This window comes from Lolium rigidum, chromosome 7 (genome assembly GCF_022539505.1).
Source record: "Lolium rigidum isolate FL_2022 chromosome 7, APGP_CSIRO_Lrig_0.1, whole genome shotgun sequence".
Classification (NCBI taxonomy): domain Eukaryota; kingdom Viridiplantae; phylum Streptophyta; class Magnoliopsida; order Poales; family Poaceae; genus Lolium; species Lolium rigidum.
This window is the reverse complement of record NC_061514.1, coordinates 307,590,043-307,610,700: the sequence shown is the minus strand read 5'-3', so window position 1 is coordinate 307,610,700 and position 20,658 is coordinate 307,590,043. Positions and strand designations below refer to the sequence as shown.

At 44.4% G+C, this 20,658-nt stretch overlaps 2 protein-coding genes across 2 annotated transcripts; both read left to right on the top strand.

The window, feature by feature from the left end:
- Positions 1-731: 731 nt before the first annotated feature.
- LOC124675761 (receptor homology region, transmembrane domain- and RING domain-containing protein 1-like) lies at positions 732-3,973 on the top strand. The gene is made up of 4 exons (XM_047211837.1): positions 732-853; positions 924-1,148; positions 2,115-2,510; positions 3,506-3,973. Exons 1-4 carry the CDS (start codon positions 745-747, stop codon positions 3,592-3,594), a joined length of 819 nt encoding a protein of 272 aa, XP_047067793.1. The 5' UTR covers positions 732-744; the 3' UTR covers positions 3,595-3,973.
- Positions 3,974-7,740: 3,767 nt separating this feature from the next.
- On the top strand, positions 7,741-10,127 carry LOC124670622 (alcohol dehydrogenase 3-like). Its single transcript, XM_047207100.1, has 9 exons — positions 7,741-7,774; positions 7,921-8,057; positions 8,151-8,197; positions 8,764-9,089; positions 9,171-9,253; positions 9,330-9,405; positions 9,493-9,554; positions 9,649-9,744; positions 9,849-10,127. The coding sequence occupies exons 1-9, from the start codon at positions 7,741-7,743 to the stop codon at positions 10,125-10,127; spliced, it is 1,140 nt and encodes a 379-aa protein (XP_047063056.1).
- Positions 10,128-20,658: the final 10,531 nt, after the last annotated feature.

Below are 20,658 nucleotides of genomic sequence, written 5' to 3'. Positions count from 1 at the left end.
GTTCTTCAACATAGTATTGGTATTAAAGAAACTTTTACATAGCAATAATTAGTAACAGATATACTGCCCTTCATTTCATTTGTCAGCTATGAAGTAACATATTGTATTTCCTTTTTAGGTAAGAGGCGAGTCATTACTAGTGTGTTAATTATTAACTCATTTGGTGTAATTAGTATATTTAAGTTGTGTATGTAGGACATATTTTTTCCGAGATTCAAGTCCCCAACCTCTGCTCTCGGATGCACAACAATAGTTTTACTTAATTGGATAGGTGAGAGTTTGGGTTGTAAAGGTCCAATTTTTCTTGATGACCACGGGATGGGATCAAAGGAATGTGAACAACTATGATCGATTGCTGATGCATAAGACTGGCACATTTCCTTGTTGGTGTGCTAAGCTAGTTCCATTGGTACAATTACAAAGGAAAAATTGAGATGTACACTTGCTACTTTTTTTTATGTCTCCTCTTGTGGTTCTTGTGATTGGTGAGCCGTAATTACCAGGGAAGGTGGGTGAGCCATAGTTATCGACGTTGTTGTAACTTGTAATAGTCCAAATCTGTTGTTTTCTGAATTTGCTACTCTTAGTAAGGAAGATTTGATACTGCTACATCATCGTCATCTCACAAAAAACAAAGTCAAAACAAATGCTTTGCAATAGTTGATGGGGAAAGAAAGAGAGAAGAAACGTGTACGAAAATAAAAGAGAAGGAAAAGCAAAATCGGCGCTTCTGATGTGCCGACGATGAGCCACCGCTTCCTGCTCCTGCTTCTCGCCGCCACCGCCGTCCGCCCCTGCGCGGCCGTCATCCGTCTGGGCGCCACCTCTTTCCTCGACGCCCCCGCGCGCTTCGGTGAGCAGTCGACCTCTCCGCTTCTGCTCCCTCACTCGAATCTCTCTCTGAGCTCCGTCGGCGCGCGCAGGGCCCCGGGTGACCGGCGACGGGATATGCGGGTCGCTGCGCGCCGCGGACCCCGCCAACGCCTGCGCGCCCATCAAGAACAGCGCCGGTTCCGGCCCCGGGATGGCGTTCGTGCTGATCGAGCGGGGGAACTGCAGCTTCGAGGGGAAGGTGCGGGAGGCGCAGCTCGCGGGGTTCGACGCCGCCGTCGTGTACGACGACGAGGAGAAGTCCAGCCTCTACTCCAGTGAGTGCCTGCCCCCTCTCCCTGCCGTGCTGCTCTAGTGTGCCAGTATCTGCTTACTTCAACACTCGGTAGCTGCTGTCTTGATCTGAAGCTAACTTGAAAGAAACTAGATGTCTAGATGCATACTGTGCCAACCGCTGAATGAATTTGGTTTCTACTTTCTCCCAGATTGTGATTAGGAGCACACAGTTATTTTTTTGTTTTGTTTTGGCAATCATACGGTGAAATTGAAAGAAACATTGCATGATTCAGTAAGAGAATGCAGCAATTAAAGCATCAGACAGTCCTTCCTGTTAGTGTTTAACTAGAAATCTAACATGCTGCCATATACCTATTCGGTTCCTATCTGTTCCCTGCTATGTTTAGCAGTTCTGTGATGTTGAGTGTAAGTCAGTGGCACACAGTTAATGCCTGGTGATCCTGGTTGTTTTTGTGAGTTGGCATTCAGATGGTAAAGTTGAAAGAAACATTGCATGATTAGTAAGAGAATGCAGCAATTAAAGCCTCAGACAGTCCTTCCTGGGCTAACATACTGCCATATAGCTATCCGGTTGTTATCTGTTCCATGCTTTGTTTAGTTGTTCTGTGATGCTTAGTAGTTCTGTTCCATGCTTTGTTTAGCCCAGTATTCTAGCATTGGAAATACATTGCTAAACTAACACTAGGATGTCATACTTATTAACAACCCAACAAGGGGTACCTTGAAGGTAACAGGAAAGGATTCCTGCTGTTAATGAGAATGCCATTAATACAACATCAGGTTAACTCTGGCTACCAATGTTAGGAGACGACGAAATGATTTTGTGTTAATGTTTGTTAGAGATAAGGTAGGTTTATAGGGTTTGTAATCTAAACCTACCTTATCTCTAACAATGTTGTTTAAAAGACATTTCTGAGTTTTCATCTGTTTAGTTCTTGTTGGAGATACTGTGCAACATATTTAGTTGCTCTTTTGTCTTGATTTAGTGGTTGGTGATCCTGAAGACATACACATCCCTGCGGTATTTGTATCCAAAATGGCTGGGGAGACTTTAAAGAAGTTTGCTAGAGGTGAAGATGGTGAATGCTGCATAAACTCATCGATGGATGAGACTGCAGGGACGGTGTTGGTAATGTCATTTGTATCACTTGTCGTGATCATATCAGTTTTGGCTTCGTTTCTTTTCGCTCGGAACTGCCGACTTCTACGCCATGGAGTTGATAACCGTCCACCTTACATCAAGAAACATGTAGTAGAAAAGCTCCCTTGCTCTGTATATAAAGCTCAGTGTTCAAGTGGTGAAAATTTCGAAGAAGCTTGTGCCATTTGTTTAGAAGACTATGATAATGGTGACATGCTTAGACTTCTCCCATGCAAACATGGTAAGAGCATGAGACATCTCCCTACTTGACTATTTGTTTATATGATACTACACTCTTTTTTATGGCTCAATGTCAAGATACTGCACTTTTAGGATCAAGTTTCACAAACAATTTTTTTTCTTGGGTCCTTGTTTCAAAACTGCACACTTTTTCTAATCTGGGAGGGATCTCACATCCGTTTCGTGCCTGTCAACGACAGAAAAATAGAATGGGTCGTTAACAAGTCGGTCTATCCTTACCCCACCCCCACCAACCCCAAAATAAAATTCACAGCGAGTAGTTTCCTAAATCAAGTGTCACAGCTTGGGCTTGAAGGTGAAACTTTCTGACATTTAGCCAAAAAAATGTAGTCTTAATCAATCAGTATGTAGTGCTCCCTCTGTCAGGATACATAGTCATATTTAGATTGGTTAAAGCAAGGGTTTGACCAACAATTACTTCATTAATATTTGCTTTATGTGATCCAAAATCACAATAACAAATAAGTATGTCTTAATAGCGTTCATTGACATTAATTTTGTCACATACGCTATGTACCAATTCAGTAACTGTTGGTTAAAGCCCTTTCTTGAGCAATCAAATTTGCACTATATATCCGGATAGAAGTAGTAGTGTATAAGGGCAACAATAGAAGAAATACACTCTATGATAAAGATTTTAAAGACTATGTTTCACATATTTATTTTGCCATGTTATATGACAGAATCTAGTTTATTATCCTACATTTATGTTTGCTGATTTGAAATGCTAATGCGAAATCTTATGTTGCTATATCTCGAGAATGGGTATCGCGAGCAAAAAGTGGATTTCTTTTGCAACAGGTTTCACATAGATTATATGTCAAGATGCAAAATATAATAGTACTACTTATTCTTACATAGGAGTACTTCCTTGTTTCTGGAGCGAGCAAGATTTATGTGTCAGCATTTGTGCTTAAAGCTTCTCATTTCTGATAACTCCCTAACTATCCTATGGTCAATAATTTTTGTATACAGAATTTCACGTGGCGTGCATTGATCCCTGGCTGACAAAATGGGGTACATTTTGCCCCGTATGCAAACTTGAAGTAATCACGGGTGAATAAGGAAGCAAGCTTGAAGTAAATCTCTGGTGAATAAGCGAGCCCCGTTAATGCACATAAGTGCTAGCGGCATCACAGTTACATCCAATTGCGTTGAAGTGGTTTTGATCTGTTGACTGTGTTTCCAAGATCATCTGAGCATTTTATCGCGACGATGAAGTACTGGCTGCAGTTCGTCAGACGGGACCCATTTTAATGCCCATTAGAAGACTGCCTTATGTGGTTAATATTCAAACTGTTTAACTAAAGTACCACATGCTAATGCCCTTTACAAGCTCTCTTGTTCTCTGTCTCTCAGTTTTACGGATGTTAATGTCAGATATCATAAAAAGTAGTATCTCCTGTTGTGAATTTGTACATGAGCTAGCTATTATTTCTTATCTGTGCGGTATCTTGTGGAATTTCTTGTGTTAAACTTTAATTATGGTGCGCAGGTGCCACTGTAAATATAGTTGTAGTAGTCAGAATTTTTCGGGACGCTCTTATAGTAATATAAAAAACCGACCCCGAATTTGTTTTAAGAGGTCCATATCCGATTTTTAAAAATCCGGTGGATAAGAATATCCGATTTTAAAATATCCGGTGGTGCTCCGGATATGGTATAGTATATAGCATGCGGATAGATTATTTAAAATTTAATTAGGATAATTCGAAAGTTGTAGAAGAGAGGAGCGAAGGAGGAGCCACCGCGCCGGCGGTGAGATGCCCTCGGAGATGGACTACGAGGCCCTCACGGCGGGACGCAGCCTTCCTCCGTCACCACTACACCGGTGCGGACCAGCCGCACGCTTCTTCGCCGACGCCCCTCTTACGCATGTTCGGACCCGTTCCTCTGCTTCGCAGTGCTCAGTCTTGCCTATCTTCTCGAGTCGCTCCTCTTCGCCCTCTCCGCTGCAGATCGCCACTCCCTCCTTCAGTCGACCTTCGATTCAAGTTACCACCCGAGCTTCGAGCCTTCCACCTTCAGTGTCAGAGATGGTGTCGATCCAGCTGAATCATTCAGGGCTTTGTGCACACGCTCGTACAATTTGGGGCCTGTTGGGGACGGTTTCTCGCTCGCTGCTGCCTCTGCAGACTTGCCGTGCCTATGGGTTGCCTTTTACTAGCTCTTGTGTCTCGTGCAAATGCTAAATTGGCCGAGAGACTGCCAGCACCAGGACTTGCCTATGCTGCGAGCTGTTGGTGGTGTATTTGAACTGGACCCATGTTTGCAAACTCGAAGATGCCCACAATGTGTTTGATGCAGTGCTTCAAGGAAGGAGTCATGTGACAGCTCTGGCTGGCTATTGGAATCCATTGATGCCATCGTAACCCAGGGGTCGCGAGAGCGTGGTCTCTGAGTGATGGTGGCTCTCGCGACCACGCTCGCGTGACCCGCGCGGCCGCCGCCGGCCAGATCCCCTCACTCCGGCCACCCCCGCGCCCGTTGGGACCAGATCCTGACTCTGCGCAGGTCACTCCTCCCCTGGCCGACAGTTTGGTCCGGGAGATGTGCTCCAGCGGCTCCGCGCCGGCTGGCCCTGCTGCATCGGCTGCTGCAGGCGATGTCGGAGACGAGGCTGAGGAGCTGGCGCCCGCTCCACCGCCTCCCGTTCCACCTCCTCTGGACACCTCCACCGACGATGAAGAGGAGCTGGCCCCTCCGGTGCTGCCGGCTGCTTCGACCCTGCCAACCGAGGCAGCGCGCAGCGCTGCGCCTGGAGCTTCTCCTGCGCCCGGAGCTCCTGCTGCTGGCGACCTGGTGCTCTCTCCGGATGCGCTGGCCGCCCCATCCCAACTGCCGGCTCCCGTGGGGAATGGGGACCTGCTCGCCCCTGCTGCTCCGGCCCCTGCGCTCTTGCTGCCGCCTCCTCCGGATAAACTCCCGGTAAACTTCAAACCCACAATTGTCAGTGTGGATTCCATGTCGACCGTGGAGCAGGCTTGGGAGGAAGTCGGGGGACGGCGTCGGCCGAGGCTGGAGAAGGTGGCTGCTCCTCCTCCCAGGAAGGAGGCTGGGCTTCCTCGCGCCTTCAAGCAGAGGACTTTTGGCCTCTGCTTTCGGTGCTTGTCATCGGACCACTTCGTTGCGGATTGCCGTGGCGATGTCCGGTGCTTGGGATGTGGCCACTCCGGCCATCGCGAGCGGGATTGCATGGCACGGCATCCTGATCGCCCCCGCGCATCTACTGAGCCTCGTCAGCGACCTCTCCCCTGCAGCGGAGCGCCACCAACCCCACCTCCTCGATCTGGTCGCACTTGGGCTTCGGTTGTCGCTCATCCTGACAGCTCTGCGACTGATGGTGTCGTGCCGGCAATGGCCTCTGTTCAGCTGGAGGAGTTGTTGAAGGCTGCCTTCACGGAGCAGGCGACAATGTTGCGATCGGCGCTGCAGGAGTTAGCCTCTGTTCAGCTCGCGGAGTTGAACAAGCCGGTGCGTGTTGTGTCGGCAGCTGACACCAATGTGCCTCCCGCTGTTTTGGGGTCGTTGCAGCCTCTCCTTGCAGCCCAGGCGGAGGCGCTTAGCGCTGAGCTGCAGGCCATGTTCGCTGCTCGTCTTGAGGTGCTGTTCAAGCCTCTTCAAGACCTGGTTGCTGTTGTGGAGAGTTGGACTGCTCAAGTCTCAAGCCTATGGGAACCTACGGAAGCTATCGGGGGCAGCCAAGCTCTTGCCAATGATGAATCTGCCCCTCCCGTTGTGGTCGATGGTGAGGATAGTTGTGCGCTCGATGTGGCTGGTTGCTCAGCTGAGTTGAGTGAGATGGTGCACACCGATGTTGATCCACCTGCCTTGGACAAGGTCATGCTCGAGATGGTGCTCCCAGGCATGCAGGAGCAAGCCTGGGCTCAACCTGGCAATGACATGGTGCTGAAGGAGGTGGATTTGCCGTCTTCATCTACAAAGTTGGATGAGCTCTGGAGCAGCTTCAAGTCCACTGCGCAGCACTCGTTGCTCGATGCACCGATTCAAGTGCAGATTGATGGGGACTCAAGTTGTGCTGGGAGGCGGAGCGGACGTCTGGATAAGAAGAACAAAGACTGCAACATCCCGGTTGCCAAGCGTGCTGAACATAGGCTGGCGGAATCCTTTGGAGCTCTTCCAAAGGGATCAGCCCCTAAGAAAGGCTCCGAGGAGGATGTGCAAGAAAAGATGAAGCCTCTTCTGCGGTTATGCAAGACGCCTGCCTCGCCTTTGGCGACTCAGGCAATTCGTGAGTTGGTCCTGGCTAATGTTTAGTCGTTGTCTTCCTTTGGTTAGGCGCAAGTGCTCTTCTTGTTGCGAGAGTACTCTTGAGGTAGTGAAGGCTGTCTTGGTTGGGTATGAAGTGTTTCCAACGGTCCTAGGTCTTGGAACACTTCTATCTGGATCAGACGATGTCCCCTAGCTTTAGTCGGGTGGTGGTTTTCGCCGGTTTTCCTTAATTAACCGCGCTTGTATGGTTTTCAGGTCCAGTTTCCCTTATTAACTGGACAATTTTCCCTCTTCCTATAATGCAATGCGGGAGCTCCCCGCCCTCTGACGAGGTTCCGTCAAAAAATCCATTGATGCCCACAATGTTTTTGATATACTAAACCGGCAGAAGCACAGAACCATCATCATGAGGTTTCCGGCGACGCCCGTTGCAAAACGACGAGACATGGGGATGGTTCTGGCTGTTGTTTTTGATGCTGTGGTTGGTCTTCAAGGACATGCGTGCCGAAGCCTGCCGCTGTTTTGATCTCCAAGTCAGTCTTCTCCGTGCCTGGTTTTTCAATCTCTTTTTTCTTTTTCTTTTTCCGCTACCGTTGACCTGTAGCCTCTTGATCATGTCACTACATTTTCCATTATAGTCAGATATAAGAGGCTAAGTCAGATATAAGAGGCAGAAAAACCTGAAACCGGCGGAGAAACAGGCAGGCAGAACCGCGGATAAAAAGAAGCAGCAGCTGAGCCGGCCACCTTGTTTCGTCTACCTCCTGCAAGAAAAAACAAATACTTCTTATTTCCCCATTTGCACTCCAAGCTAACCTTAATTACTCGCCGATTCCTCCAGCAACAGTATATATACAGGGCTCGCCTCGCCTTTCTTCCTCACCAAGGTCTGATCAACGTGTACTGTGAAGTAGAAACAACTGCAAAAGATTGTCCTTTGTCTTCGTGTTCTTGGAGCTAGCGACCAATTAACAGCAATGGCGACCGCTGGGAAGGTGATCAAGTGCAGAGGTTCGTTCTTCAAATACTAGCTAGTTTATTCTCGAAAAAAATACTAGCTAGTTACATCAGTTTGATTACTGTCGGAAGCAAATCTGGAATTCTTGGGAATTGGGAGTAATATAGGCCTAATTGGTTTTGTTCTTGGGTGACTGCAGCGGCGGTGGCATGGGAGGCCGGGAAGCCGCTGGTGATCGAGGAGGTGGAAGTGGCGCCGCCGCAGGCCATGGAAGTCCGCGTCAAGATCCTCTACACCGCTCTCTGCCACACCGACGTCTACTTCTGGGAAGCCAAGGTGTCCACAAATTTCTCACATAGTTTTGTGGTTTTCAATCGGGTAACTGTGACTATGAACTAACATGGTGATGTTCTGCTCTGGTTTCTGCAGGGGCAAACTCCGGTTTTCCCTAGGATCTTAGGCCATGAAGCTGGAGGGTATGCATCACATTACTGCCTAGCTGTCTATTATCTTATTTTGTCGCAGTTTGGTTGCTTGGTGGAATCTTGATTCTAAATTATAGTTTGTTCATCCAAGCAACTAATTATAGTCATCCTGAGTCCTGATTTGTCAGTCCATTAGATTGAGCAAGTGTCCATATATTAGTAACATGGGATTAGACTAAGAATAATACTGGGACAACGACATCCATGACACAAGCTCACATAAAGTGTTTTGTCTTTTCTCCTAATTACTCAGTTAAATTATTCCGACAAGGTCATCATGTGACTGCATTATTAATTTGTGACATATTTTGACAAACTAATTTCCTAGATAGTATCCTTTTTTCTTATAAAGGGAATATATTAATGTTATTAAGTAGATATCAATTACAGCCGCCCTGAGTCGAGATATCATGGATACACACAGCTAAAAGGAAAAAAAAAACCCCGCTGAAGTGTTCAACGAAGCTATATAAATGGATTTTTTTTTTTTCATTTCGATGAAAATTTTGCTTGCTCTTCTGTAATAACACTTCCCACAAACAATGTCTTCCTCACAGCATTGTTGAGAGCGTTGGAGAGGGTGTGACTGAGCTGGTGCCGGGTGATCATGTCCTCCCGGTCTTCACTGGTGAGTGCAAGGAGTGTGCCCACTGCAAGTCAGAGGAGAGCAACCTGTGTGATCTTCTCAGAATCAACGTGGATCGTGGCGTGATGATCAGCGACGGACAGTCCCGCTTCACCATCAATGGGAAACCGATTTTCCATTTCGTTGGGACCTCCACCTTTAGTGAGTACACCGTGATCCATGTCGGGTGTCTCGCGAAGATCAACCCAGAGGCGCCCCTTGACAAAGTTTGTGTTCTCAGCTGTGGCATCTCAACTGGTAAGACATGGCTACTGAAGCAACTGATTCCAATTGAGTTAGTATTTCAGGCGTGATGATGCCTGAAATGTGTCTTTTTAGGACTTGGTGCGACACTAAATGTTGCGAAGCCGAAGAAGGGTTCAACGGTCGCAATTTTTGGTCTTGGAGCAGTGGGCCTTGCTGTAAGTGACACTGTGATCAGTATCTTCCACAACATATCATTGACCAACTGATGTATGTTTTTATTCACATGATCAGGCCATGGAAGGGGCCAAGATGGCTGGGGCTTCAAGGATCATTGGTGTGGACTTGAACCCTGCAAAATATGAACAAGGTACAGTCCTTCTCACGGAAACACCAGGTCGTCTTAGTAATTTTTTTTGGATAGCACACCGAACCTAACAAGTCCATCAATTTTCAGCTAAGAAATTTGGATGCACTGACTTTGTGAACCCAAAAGACCACACCAAGCCCGTGCAAGAGGTTTGTTCTTTTCCGTCAGTAAACATTCTCCCTTTTATCATGGCATAGACAAGCTTTTGCCATAAAAAACTCACTGTTCAATGCTGGTATCCAGGTGCTTGTGGAGATGACCAATGGTGGAGTTGACAGTGCCGTCGAGTGTACTGGCAACATCAACGCCATGATTTCCGCCTTCGAATGCGTTAGTGATGTAATATACTTCTCAATGCACCTACGAATAAGCTTTACTCCTATGATCATTGTGAGCCATTTCTATTCTATGTTGAACTGAATCATGAAATCTGTCGGGTGCAGGGGTGGGGTGTAGCCGTGCTGGTGGGCGTCCCTCACAAGGACGCAGTGTTCAAGACCCAGCCGATGAACTTTCTCAGCGAGAAGACATTAAAGGGAACCTTCTTTGGCAACTACAAACCGCGCACTGACCTCCCAGAAGTCGTCGAGATGTACATGAGGAAGGAGCTGGAGCTGGAGAAGTTCATCACGCACAGCGTGCCCTTCTCACAGATCAACACGGCGTTCGACCTCATGCTCAAGGGGGAGGGACTGCGTTGCATCATGAGGATGGATGAGTAAACATCGCCTCTTCTTGGTCATTTCCATCGCTGCTTTCAAGATTTGCTGCTTGAGAAACATAAGAGAATATTTTTTTTAGCGAATTTCCATTGTTTAATATTGTACTAGCCGTGAGAGATACACATGTGTTGTTCATCTCTGTGATCGTAGAGAACGAACAGCTCTGTGTTTTGTGTTCAAGCTTTGTTCTTTATTTTCACTGTGACGTCCGCTGCTTCCATTAGCGTGTAAATTACTACCATTGCGCACAAAAATAATAACTTGCAGTTTCCGTGTTAATAACATATTGTCATCCTCCATTGCAGATCAGTTCTTCTCTTTTCTCTTTGTTTCTTGTTTGCAGAAAGCCTTTTTTTTTCTGTGAGCGAAAGATGTTTGAAGGTGTTGCATGCTGTTTGCATGTCAATGGCTTACGGTGCTTTGTTTTGTCTGACTGAATTAAAGCACACATCTCTCTTGTCGGAGTGGCATAGGGCGATAAGTCCGAGGCCTTGCAAAGCAAGAGGGTATTTGTAGCATTTCAGAGTCACTGATTTATTCTGTTTATTCAGGTAAGATCACAATCTAGATACCGAACGTATCTGGTCAACAAATGCATCTAGGTATATCCGTATCTAGATAAAGTGTAGTGAACTAATTTTGATCGGTGGGAGTATTTTTATTTCTTCGAGATGAAATGAAATGCTGGTTGCCGAACAAGCTCTAATATAATAGAATATAATTTGACGTTTTATTTCTTTTATTTCATTTTGTATTTCATAATGAGCATGTGTATCAATAAATGATTTTGAAATTCTTCCCCTTTTCTTGTACTTTTTTTTTGAGCTTCGCTTTCCTTTTTTTTTGAGACAACCTGCCAAGCTCTTTATTCATCAGATTCAGCGATTATAGATATTGTTACAGAATGAGGAGTTCCCAGCGAGAGATGACGGCCAACTCCCAGTGCTAAGTCACAATGCATAGTATCATATAGAAGTAACATGCGTATGATACTACTACAAATTACTATCTCCACAATGCATGGTATCATATACTAGTATCATAGTCTTCATATATTAATTGTTTTGTAGAATCTCAATGCAAATATATGTACAAGATTAACTTGACATTAATTTTTCTATTAGTATGTGCTATGATACAGTATCTACCTATGATACTAATACCCTCTCTCTCATCCTTAATTGCACTGCCACATCAGCATTTTGCATGCATGGAATGCATGATACTACCTATAAGGCTATGATACTCCCATTGTGGGTAGTCTAACATATGCTTGGCCAAATTGTGTGCTTACAGGTAGATGGTCTTCCTTCTAGGCCAAATGGCTGGTAGTCATTGGGCTGGAACGAAATGGGCCAAGCAACGAATGGAACGGGAGGAACAAGGGTTTTGCTTTCCTTTCCTTCCTTTCATTGTCGTCGCCGCCGTTCCACCACAAGGCTGAACTCGCAACCTGTTGCTGCCAAAACCCACCGGCGGGCAGCGACGGGCAACACCGTAGAGCCGGGAACAACCTAGGGCTGCGGCTGGCCGAGGTCCCTCCGAGCGACGGCCCGCAAAGCCTTCTGGTGCACACGTCCGATGCTGATGCAAGGGCGTGCCACCTTACCTATACCTGGTCAGGAAGGTGATGGAGATGCCTCGCTTAGTTTCCTGCATGGCATACACGTAAACATTAAATACGAGCCTCGATCGGCTCTCAGGTTATCCTGTGAATCGGCTCAAGGAGCCGATCCACCCATGATTCGTACGAGGTGCACGAATATGTGGTGGTCCTGCTTGATCAAGATAAAGCTAATGAGATCTATGACGATCTGGGGCTTTCACCGCATAATCGGATCATCCTACTCACGATTGGGCCTCGCGGCCACGCACGGTGATCGTAAGCCGATCCTAGATAGGGCCTAAAAACCAACACGAGGTTGATCCCCGGAACATCCTGTCTAAGACTAGCGAACGACACCCTACGTGCCGCTGGATCCTCCAACCCTTTGTAAGGCCTAACTATTGCAGATATTAAACTAATCCTCGATGAACAAGGAGCAATCGTAACGGATCGGATCTACTAAATTAAGATCAAGCGGGGTGCCGCCCCACACTCGAGATAGGTGTGAGGGCGGCTAGATATGCAAGGGTTGCACTACGATAGCATGTTACGCGAAGAACTATGCTAACCCTAACACATCTATGTTAACTACGTTGCTCGCCATCAACAAGGCTTCGATACGAGCAACGCATGAACAACGTGGAGCTTAGGCTTGCCTAGATCGCAAGATGCGATCTAGGCAGCATGTTGCTTACCGGTAGAAACCCTCGAGATGAAGGAGTTGGCGATGCGCCGAGATTGATTTGGTTGGTTGAACGTTGGTTGTTGTTTATTCCATAAACCCTAGATACATATTTATAGTCCAGGGGACTTTCTAATTTAGGCGTGCACCTAACCGTGCACGGGTAAAACTCTATCTTCTAATCTAAGATGCGATCTATTATGTTACAGATACAAGGGTGATGGCGTGTAACTCACACGCTCGTTGGGAACCCCAAGAGGAAGGTATGATGCGCACAGCAGCAAGTTTTCCCTCAGAAAGAAACCAAGGTTTATCGAACCAGGAGGAGCCAAGAAGCACGTTGAAGGTTGATGGCGGCGGGATGTAGTGCGGCGCAACACCAGGGATTCCGGCGCCAACGTGGAACCCGCACAACACAACCAAAGTACTTTGACCCAACGAAACAGATGAGGTTTTCAATCTCACCGGCTTGCTGTAACAAAGGATTAACCGTATTGTGTGGAAGATGATTGTTTGCGTAAAACGAGAGAACAAGTATTGCAGAGATTGTATTTCAGTAAAGAGAATTGGACCGGGGTCCACAGCTCACTAGAGGTGTCTCTCCCATAAGACGAACAACATGTTGGGTGAACAAATTACAGCTTGGGCAATTGACAAATAAAGAGAGCATGACCATGCACATACATATCATGATGAGTATAGTGAGATTTAATTGGGCATTACGACAAAGTACATAGACCGCCATCCAACCGCATCTATGCCTAAAAAGTCCACCTTCAGAGTTATCATCCGAACCCCTCCGGCATTAAGTTGCAAAGCAACAGTGACAATTGCATTAAGTATGGTGCGTAATGTAATCAACAACTACATCCTTAGACATAGCATCAATGTTTTATCCCTAGTGGCAACAAGCACAACACAACCTTAGAACTTTCTCGTCACTCGTCCTGGTGTCAATGCGAGCAGGAACCCACTATCGAGCATAAGTACTCCCTCTTGGAGTTACAAGCATCTACTTGGCCAGCAGCATCTACTAGTAACGGAAAGCATGCAAGATCATAAACAACACGTAGATATAACTTTGATAATCAACATAACAAGTATTCTCTATTCATCGGATCCCAACAAACGCAACATATAGAATTACAGATAGATGATCTTGATCATGTTAGGCAGCTCACAAGATCCGTCAATGATAGCACAATGGGGAGAAGACAACCATCTAGCTACAGCTATGGACCCATAGTCCAGGGGTAGACTACTCACACATCACTCCGGAGGCGACCATGGCGGTGTAGAGTCCTCCGGGAGATGATTCCCCTCTCCGGCAGGGTGCCGGAGGCGATCTCCTGGATCCCCCGAGATGGGATCGGCGGCGGCGGCGTCTCGGCAAGGTTTTCCGTATCGTGGCTCTCGGCATCGGGGGTTTCGTCACGGAGGCTTTAAGTAGGCGGAAGGGCAAGTCAAGAGGCGGCACGGGGGCCACACCATAGGCCGGCGCGGCCGGGGTGGGGCCGCGCCGCCCTAGGGTTTGGCCACCCCGTGGCCCCTCTTCGTCTCGTCTTCGGACTTCCGGAAGCTTCGTGGAAAAATAGGCCCCCGGGCGTTGATTTCGTCCAATTCCGAGAATATTTCGTTACTAGGATTTCGAAACCAAAAACAGCAGTAAAACAAAGCAATCGGCACTTCGGCATCTTATTAATAGGTTAGTTCCGTAAAATGCACGAATATGACATAAAGTGTGCATAAAACATGTAGATAACATCAATAATGTGGCATGGAACATAAGAAATTATCGATACGTTGGAGACGTATCAGCATCCCTAAGCTTAGTTCTCGCTCGTCCCGAGCAGGTAAAACGATAACACAGATAATTTCTCGAGTGACATGCCATCATAATCTTGATCATACTATTTGTAAAGCATATGTAGTGAATGCAGCGATCAAAACAATGTATATGACATGAGTAAACAAGTGAATCATAAAGCAAAGACTTTTCATGAATAGCACTTCAAGACAAGCATCAATAAGTCTTGCATAAGAGTTAGCTCATAAAGCAATAATTCAAAGTAAAAGCATTGAAGCAACACAAAAGAAGATTAAGTTTCAGCGGTTGCTTTCAACTTGTAACATGTATATCTCATGGATATTGTCAACATAGAGTAATATAATAAGTGCAATAAGCAAGTATGTAGGAATCAATGCACAGTTCACACAAGTGTTTGCTTCTTGAGGTGGAGAGAAATAGGTGAACCGACTCAACATTGAAAGTAAAAGAATGGTCCTCCATAGAGGAAAAGCATCGATTGCTATATTTGTGCTAGAGCTTTGATTTTGAAAACATGAAACAATTTTGTCAACGGTAGTAATAAAGCATATGCATCATGTAAATTATATCTTATAAGTTGCAAGCCTCATGCATAGTGTACTAATAGTGCCCGCACCTTGTCCTAATTAGCTTGGACTACCGGATCATCACAATGCACTCGTTTTAACCAAGTGTCACAAAGGGGTACCTCTATGCCGCCCGTACAAAGGTCTAAGGAGAAAGCTCACATTGGATTTCTCGCTATTGATTATTCTTCAACTTAGACATCCATACCGGGACAACATAGACAACAGATAATGGACTCCTCTTTTATGCATAAGCATGTAACAACAATTAATAATTTTCTCATTTGAGATTGAGGATATTTGTCCAAAACTCGAAACTTCCACCATGGATCATGGCTTTAGTTAGCGGCCCAATGTTCTTCTCTAACAATATGCATGCTTAACCATAAGGTGGTAGATCGCTCTTACTTCAAACAAGACGGACATGCATAGCAACTCACATGAAATTCAACAATGAATAGTTGATGGCGTCCCCAATGAACATGGTTATCGCACAACAAGCAACTTAATAAGAGATAAAGTGCATAATTACATATTCAATACCACAATAGTTTTTAAGCTATTTGTCCCATGAGCTATATATTGCAAAGGTGAATGATGGAATTTTAAAGGTAGCACTCAAGCAATTTACTTTGGAATGGCGGAGAAATACCATGTAGTAGGTAGGTATGGTGGACACAAATGGCATAGTGGTTGGCTCAAGTATTTTGGATGCATGAGAAGTATTCCCTCTCGATACAAGGTTTAGGCTAGCAAGGCTTATTTGAAACAAACACAAGGATGAACCGGTGCAGCAAAACTCACATAAAATATATATTGAAAACATTATAAGACTCTACACCGTCTTCCTTGTTGTTCAAACTCAATACTAGAAATTATCTAGACCTTCGAGAAACCAAATATGCAAACCAAATTTTAGCATGCTCTATGTATTTCTTCATTAATGGGTGCAAAGCATATGATGCAAGAGCTTAATCATGAGCACAACAATTGCCAAGTATCATATTACCCAAGACATTTATAGCAATTACTACATGTATCATTTTCCAATTCCAACCATATAACAATTTAACGAAGGAGAAACTTCGCCATGAATACTATGAGTAGAAACCAAGGACATACTTGTCCATATGCTACAGCGGAACGTGTCTCTCTCCCATAAAGTGAATGCTAGGATCCATTTTATTCAAACAAAACAAAAAAAACAAAAACAAACCGACGCTCCAAGAAAAAGCACATAAGATGTGATGGAATAAAAATATAGTTTCAGGGGAGGAACCTGATAATGTTGTTGATGAAGAAGGGGATGCCTTGGGCATCCCCAAGCTTAGACGCTTGAGTCTTCTTGATATATGCTGGGGTGAACCACCGGGGCATCCCCAAGCTTAGAGCTTTCACTCTCCTTGATCATGTTGCATCATACTCCTCTCTTGATCCTTGAAAACTTCCTCCACACCAAACTCGAAACAACTCATTAGAGGGTTAGTGCACAATATAAATTGACATATTCAGAGGTGACACAATCATTCTTAACACTTCTGGACATTGCATAATGCTACTGGACATTAGTGGATCAAAGAAATTCATCCAACATAGCAAAAGAGGCAATGCGAAATAAAAGGCAGAATCTGTCAAAACAGAACAGTTCGTATTGACGAATTTTAAAATGGCACCAGACTTGCTCAAATGAAAATGCTCAAATTGAATGAAAGTTGCGTACATATCTGAGGATCATGCACATAAATTGGCTTAATTTTCTGAGCTACCTACAGGGAGGTGGACCCAGATTCGTGACAGCAAAGAAATCTGGAACTGCGCAGTAATCCAAATCTAGTACTTACTTTTCTATCAACGGCTTAACTTGGCACAACAAAACACAAAACTAAGATAAGGAGAGGTTTCTACAGTAGTAAACAACTTCCAAGACACAAAATTAAAACAAAGTACTGTAGGTAAAAACATGGGTTGTCTCCCATAAGCGCTTTTCTTAACGCTTTCAGCTTAGGCGCGTAAAGTGTGTATCAAGTATTATCAAGAGACGAAGTGTCAACATCATAATTTGTTCTCATAATGGAATCAAAAGGTACCTTCGTTCTCTTTCTAGGGAAGTGTTCCATACCTTTCTTGAGAGGAAATTGATATTTTATATTACCTTCCTTCATATCAATGATAGCACCAACAGATTCAAGAAAAGGTCTTCCCAATATAATGGGACAAGATGCATTGCATTCAATATCCAAGACAACAAAATCAACGGGGACAAGGTTATTGTTAACGGTAATACGAACATTATCAACTTTACCCAAAGGTTTCTTTGTAGAATGATCAGCAAGATTAACATCCAAATAACAATTTTTCAGCGGTGGCAAGTCAAGCATATTATAAATTTTCTTAGGCATAACGTAAATACTTGCACCAAGATCACATAAAGCATTACAATCAAAATCTTTAACCTTCATCTTAATGATGGGCTCCCAACCATCCTCTAGCTTTTTAGGAATAGAGGCTTCGCGCTCTAGTTTCTCTTCTCTAGCTTTTATGAGAGCATTTGTAATATGATGTGTAAAAGCCAAATTTATAGCACTAGCGTTAGGACTTTTAGCAAGTTTTTGTAAGAACTTTATAACTTCAGAGATGTGGCAATCATCAAAATTCAAACCATTATAATCTAAAGCAATGGGATCATCATCCCCAATGTTGGAAAAAATTTCAGCAGCTTTATCACAGTGAGCTTCAGCTAGCTTTAGCAGCTTTCAGTAGCTTTCGCGCTTTGCATTAGAAGTGGAAACATTGCTAACACCAATTCTTTTATTAGTATTAGTAGGAGGTGCAGCAACATGTGTAGCATTAACATTACTAGTGGTGGTAATAGTCCAAACTTTAGCTACATTCTTCTCTTTAGCTAGTTTTTCATTTTCTTCTCTATCCCACCTAGCACGCAGCTTCAGCCATTAATCTTATATTCTCATTAATTCTAACTTGAATGGCATTTGCTGTAGTAACAATTTTATTATGATGATTCTCATTAGGCAAAACTTTTGATTTCAAAAGATCAACATCAGCAGAGAAGACTATCGACTTTAGAAGCAAGTATATCAATTTTCCCAAGCTTTTCTTCAACAGCATTTGTTAAAAGCAGCTTTGTGTACTAATAAATTCTTTAAGCATGGCTTCAAGTCCAGGGGTGTGTTCCTATTATTGTTGTAAGAATTCCCATAAGAATTACCATAGCCGTTGCCATTATTATAAGGATATGGCCTATAGTTGTTACTAGAATTGTTCCGGTAAGCATTGTTGTTGAAATTACTATTTTTAATGAAGTTTACATCAACATATTCTTTTTGAGCAACTAATGACGCTAACGGAACATTATTAGAATTAACATTAGGCCTACCATTCACAAGCATAGACATAATAGCATCAATCTTATCACTCAAGGAAGAGGTTTCTTCGACTGCAATTTACCTTCTTACCTTGTGGAGCTCTTTCCGTGTGCCATTCGCAGTAGTTGATCATCATATTATCAAGAAGCTTTGTTGCTTCACCAAGAGTGATGGACATAAAGGTACCTCTAGCAGCTGAATCCAATAAATTCCGTGAAGAAAAATTTAGTCCTGCATAAAAGGTTTGGATGATCATCCAAGTAGTCAGTCCATGGGTTGGGCAATTTTTAACCAGAGATTTCATTCTTTCCCAAGCTTGAGCAACATGTTCAGTATCTAATTGTTTAAAATTCATTATACTACTCCTCAAAGATATAATTTTAGCAGGGGGATAATATCTACCAATAAAAGCATCCTTGCATTTAGTCCATGAATCAATACTATTCTTAGGCAGAGATAGCAACCAATCTTTAGCTCTTCCTCTTAATGAGAAAGGGAACAATTTTAGTTTAATAATATCACCATCTACATCTTTATATTTTTGCATTTCACATAGTTCAACAAAATTATTAAGATGGGCAGCAAGATCATCGAACTAACCTTAAAATTGCTCTCGCATAACAAGATTCAGAGAAAGCGTGTTTAATTTCAAAGAATTCTGCCGTAGTAGCAGGTGGAGCAATAGGTGTGCATAAGAAATCATTATTATTTGTGGTTGTGAAGTCACACAACTTAGTATTTTCAGCGTTGGCCATTTTAGCAACAGTAAATAAAGCAAACTAGATAAAGTAAATGCAAGTAAACTAATTTTTTTGTGTTTTTGATATAGCAAACAAGATAGCAAATAAAGTAAAACTAGCAACTAATTTTTTTGTATTTTGATTTAGTGCAGCAAACAAAGTAGTAAATAAAACTAAGCAAGACAAAAACAAAGTAAAGAGATTGAGAAGTGGAGACTCCCTTGCAGCGTGTCTTGATCTACTCCAAGCAACGGCGCCAGTAAATATAGCTTGATGGCGTGTAACTCACACGTTCGTTGGGAACCCCAAGAGGAAGGTATGATGCGCACAAGCAGCAAGTTTTCCCTCAGAAAGAAACCAAGGTTTATCGAACCAGGAGGAGCCAAGAAGCACGTTGAAGGTTGATGGCGGCGGGATGTAGTGCGGCGCAACACCAGGGATTCCGCGCCAACGTGAACCTCGCACAACACAACCAAAGTACTTTGCCCCAACGAAACAGTGAGGTTGTCAATCTCACCGGCTTGCTGTAACAAAGGATTAACCGTATTGTGTGGAAGATGATTGTTTGCGTAAAAACAGTAAGAACAAGTATTGCAGTAGATTGTATTTCAAGAAGAGAATTGGACCGGGGTCCACAGCTCACTAGAGGTGTCTCTCCCATAAGACAAACAAGCATGTTGGGTGAACAAATTACAGCTTGGGCAATTGACAAATAAAGAGAGCATGACCATGCACATACATATCATGATGAGTATAGTGAGATTTAATTGGGCATTACGACAAAGTACATAGACCGCCATCCAACCGCATCTATGCCTAAAAAGTCCACCTTCAGAGTTATCATCCGAACCCCTCCAAGCATTAAGTTGCTAAGCAACAGTACAATTGCATTAAGTATTGTGCGTAATGTAATCAACAACTACATCCTTGAGACATAGCATCAATGTTTTATCCCTAGTGGCAACAAGCACAACACAACCTTAGAACTTCTTGTCACCGTCCCAGTGTCACGTGAGACATGAACCCACTATCGAGCATAAATACTCCCTCTTGGAGTTACAAGCATCTACTTGGCCGAGCATCTACTAGTAACGGAGAGCATGCAAGATCATAAACAACACATAGATATAACTTTGATAATCAACATAACAAGTATTCTCTATTCATCGGATCCCAACAAACGCAACATATAGAATTACGTATAGATGATCTTGATCATGTTAGGCAGCTCACAAGATCCGACAATGATAGCACAATGGGGAGAAGACAACCATCTAGCTACCGCTATGGACCCATAGTCCAGGGGTAGACTACTCACACATCACACCGGAGGCGACCATGGCGGCGTAGAGTCCTCCTGGGAGATGATTCCCCTCTCCGGCAGGGTGCCGGAGGCGATCTCCCGGATCCCCCGAGATGGGATCGGCGTCGGCGGCGTCTCCGGAAGGTTTTCCGTATCGTGGCTCTCGGCACCGGGGGTTTCGTCACGGAGGCTTTAAGTAGGCGGAAGGGCAAGTCGAGAGGCGGCACGGGGGCCCACACCACAGGCCGGCGCGCGCCGAGGTGGGGCCGCGCCGCCCTAGGGTTTGGCCACCCCGTGGCCCCTCTTCGTTTCGTCTTCGGACTTCCGGAAGCTTCGTGGAAAAATAGGCCCCCGGGCTTTGATTTCGTCCAATTCCGAGAATATTTCCTTACTAGGATTTCGAAACCAAAAACAGCAAAAAAG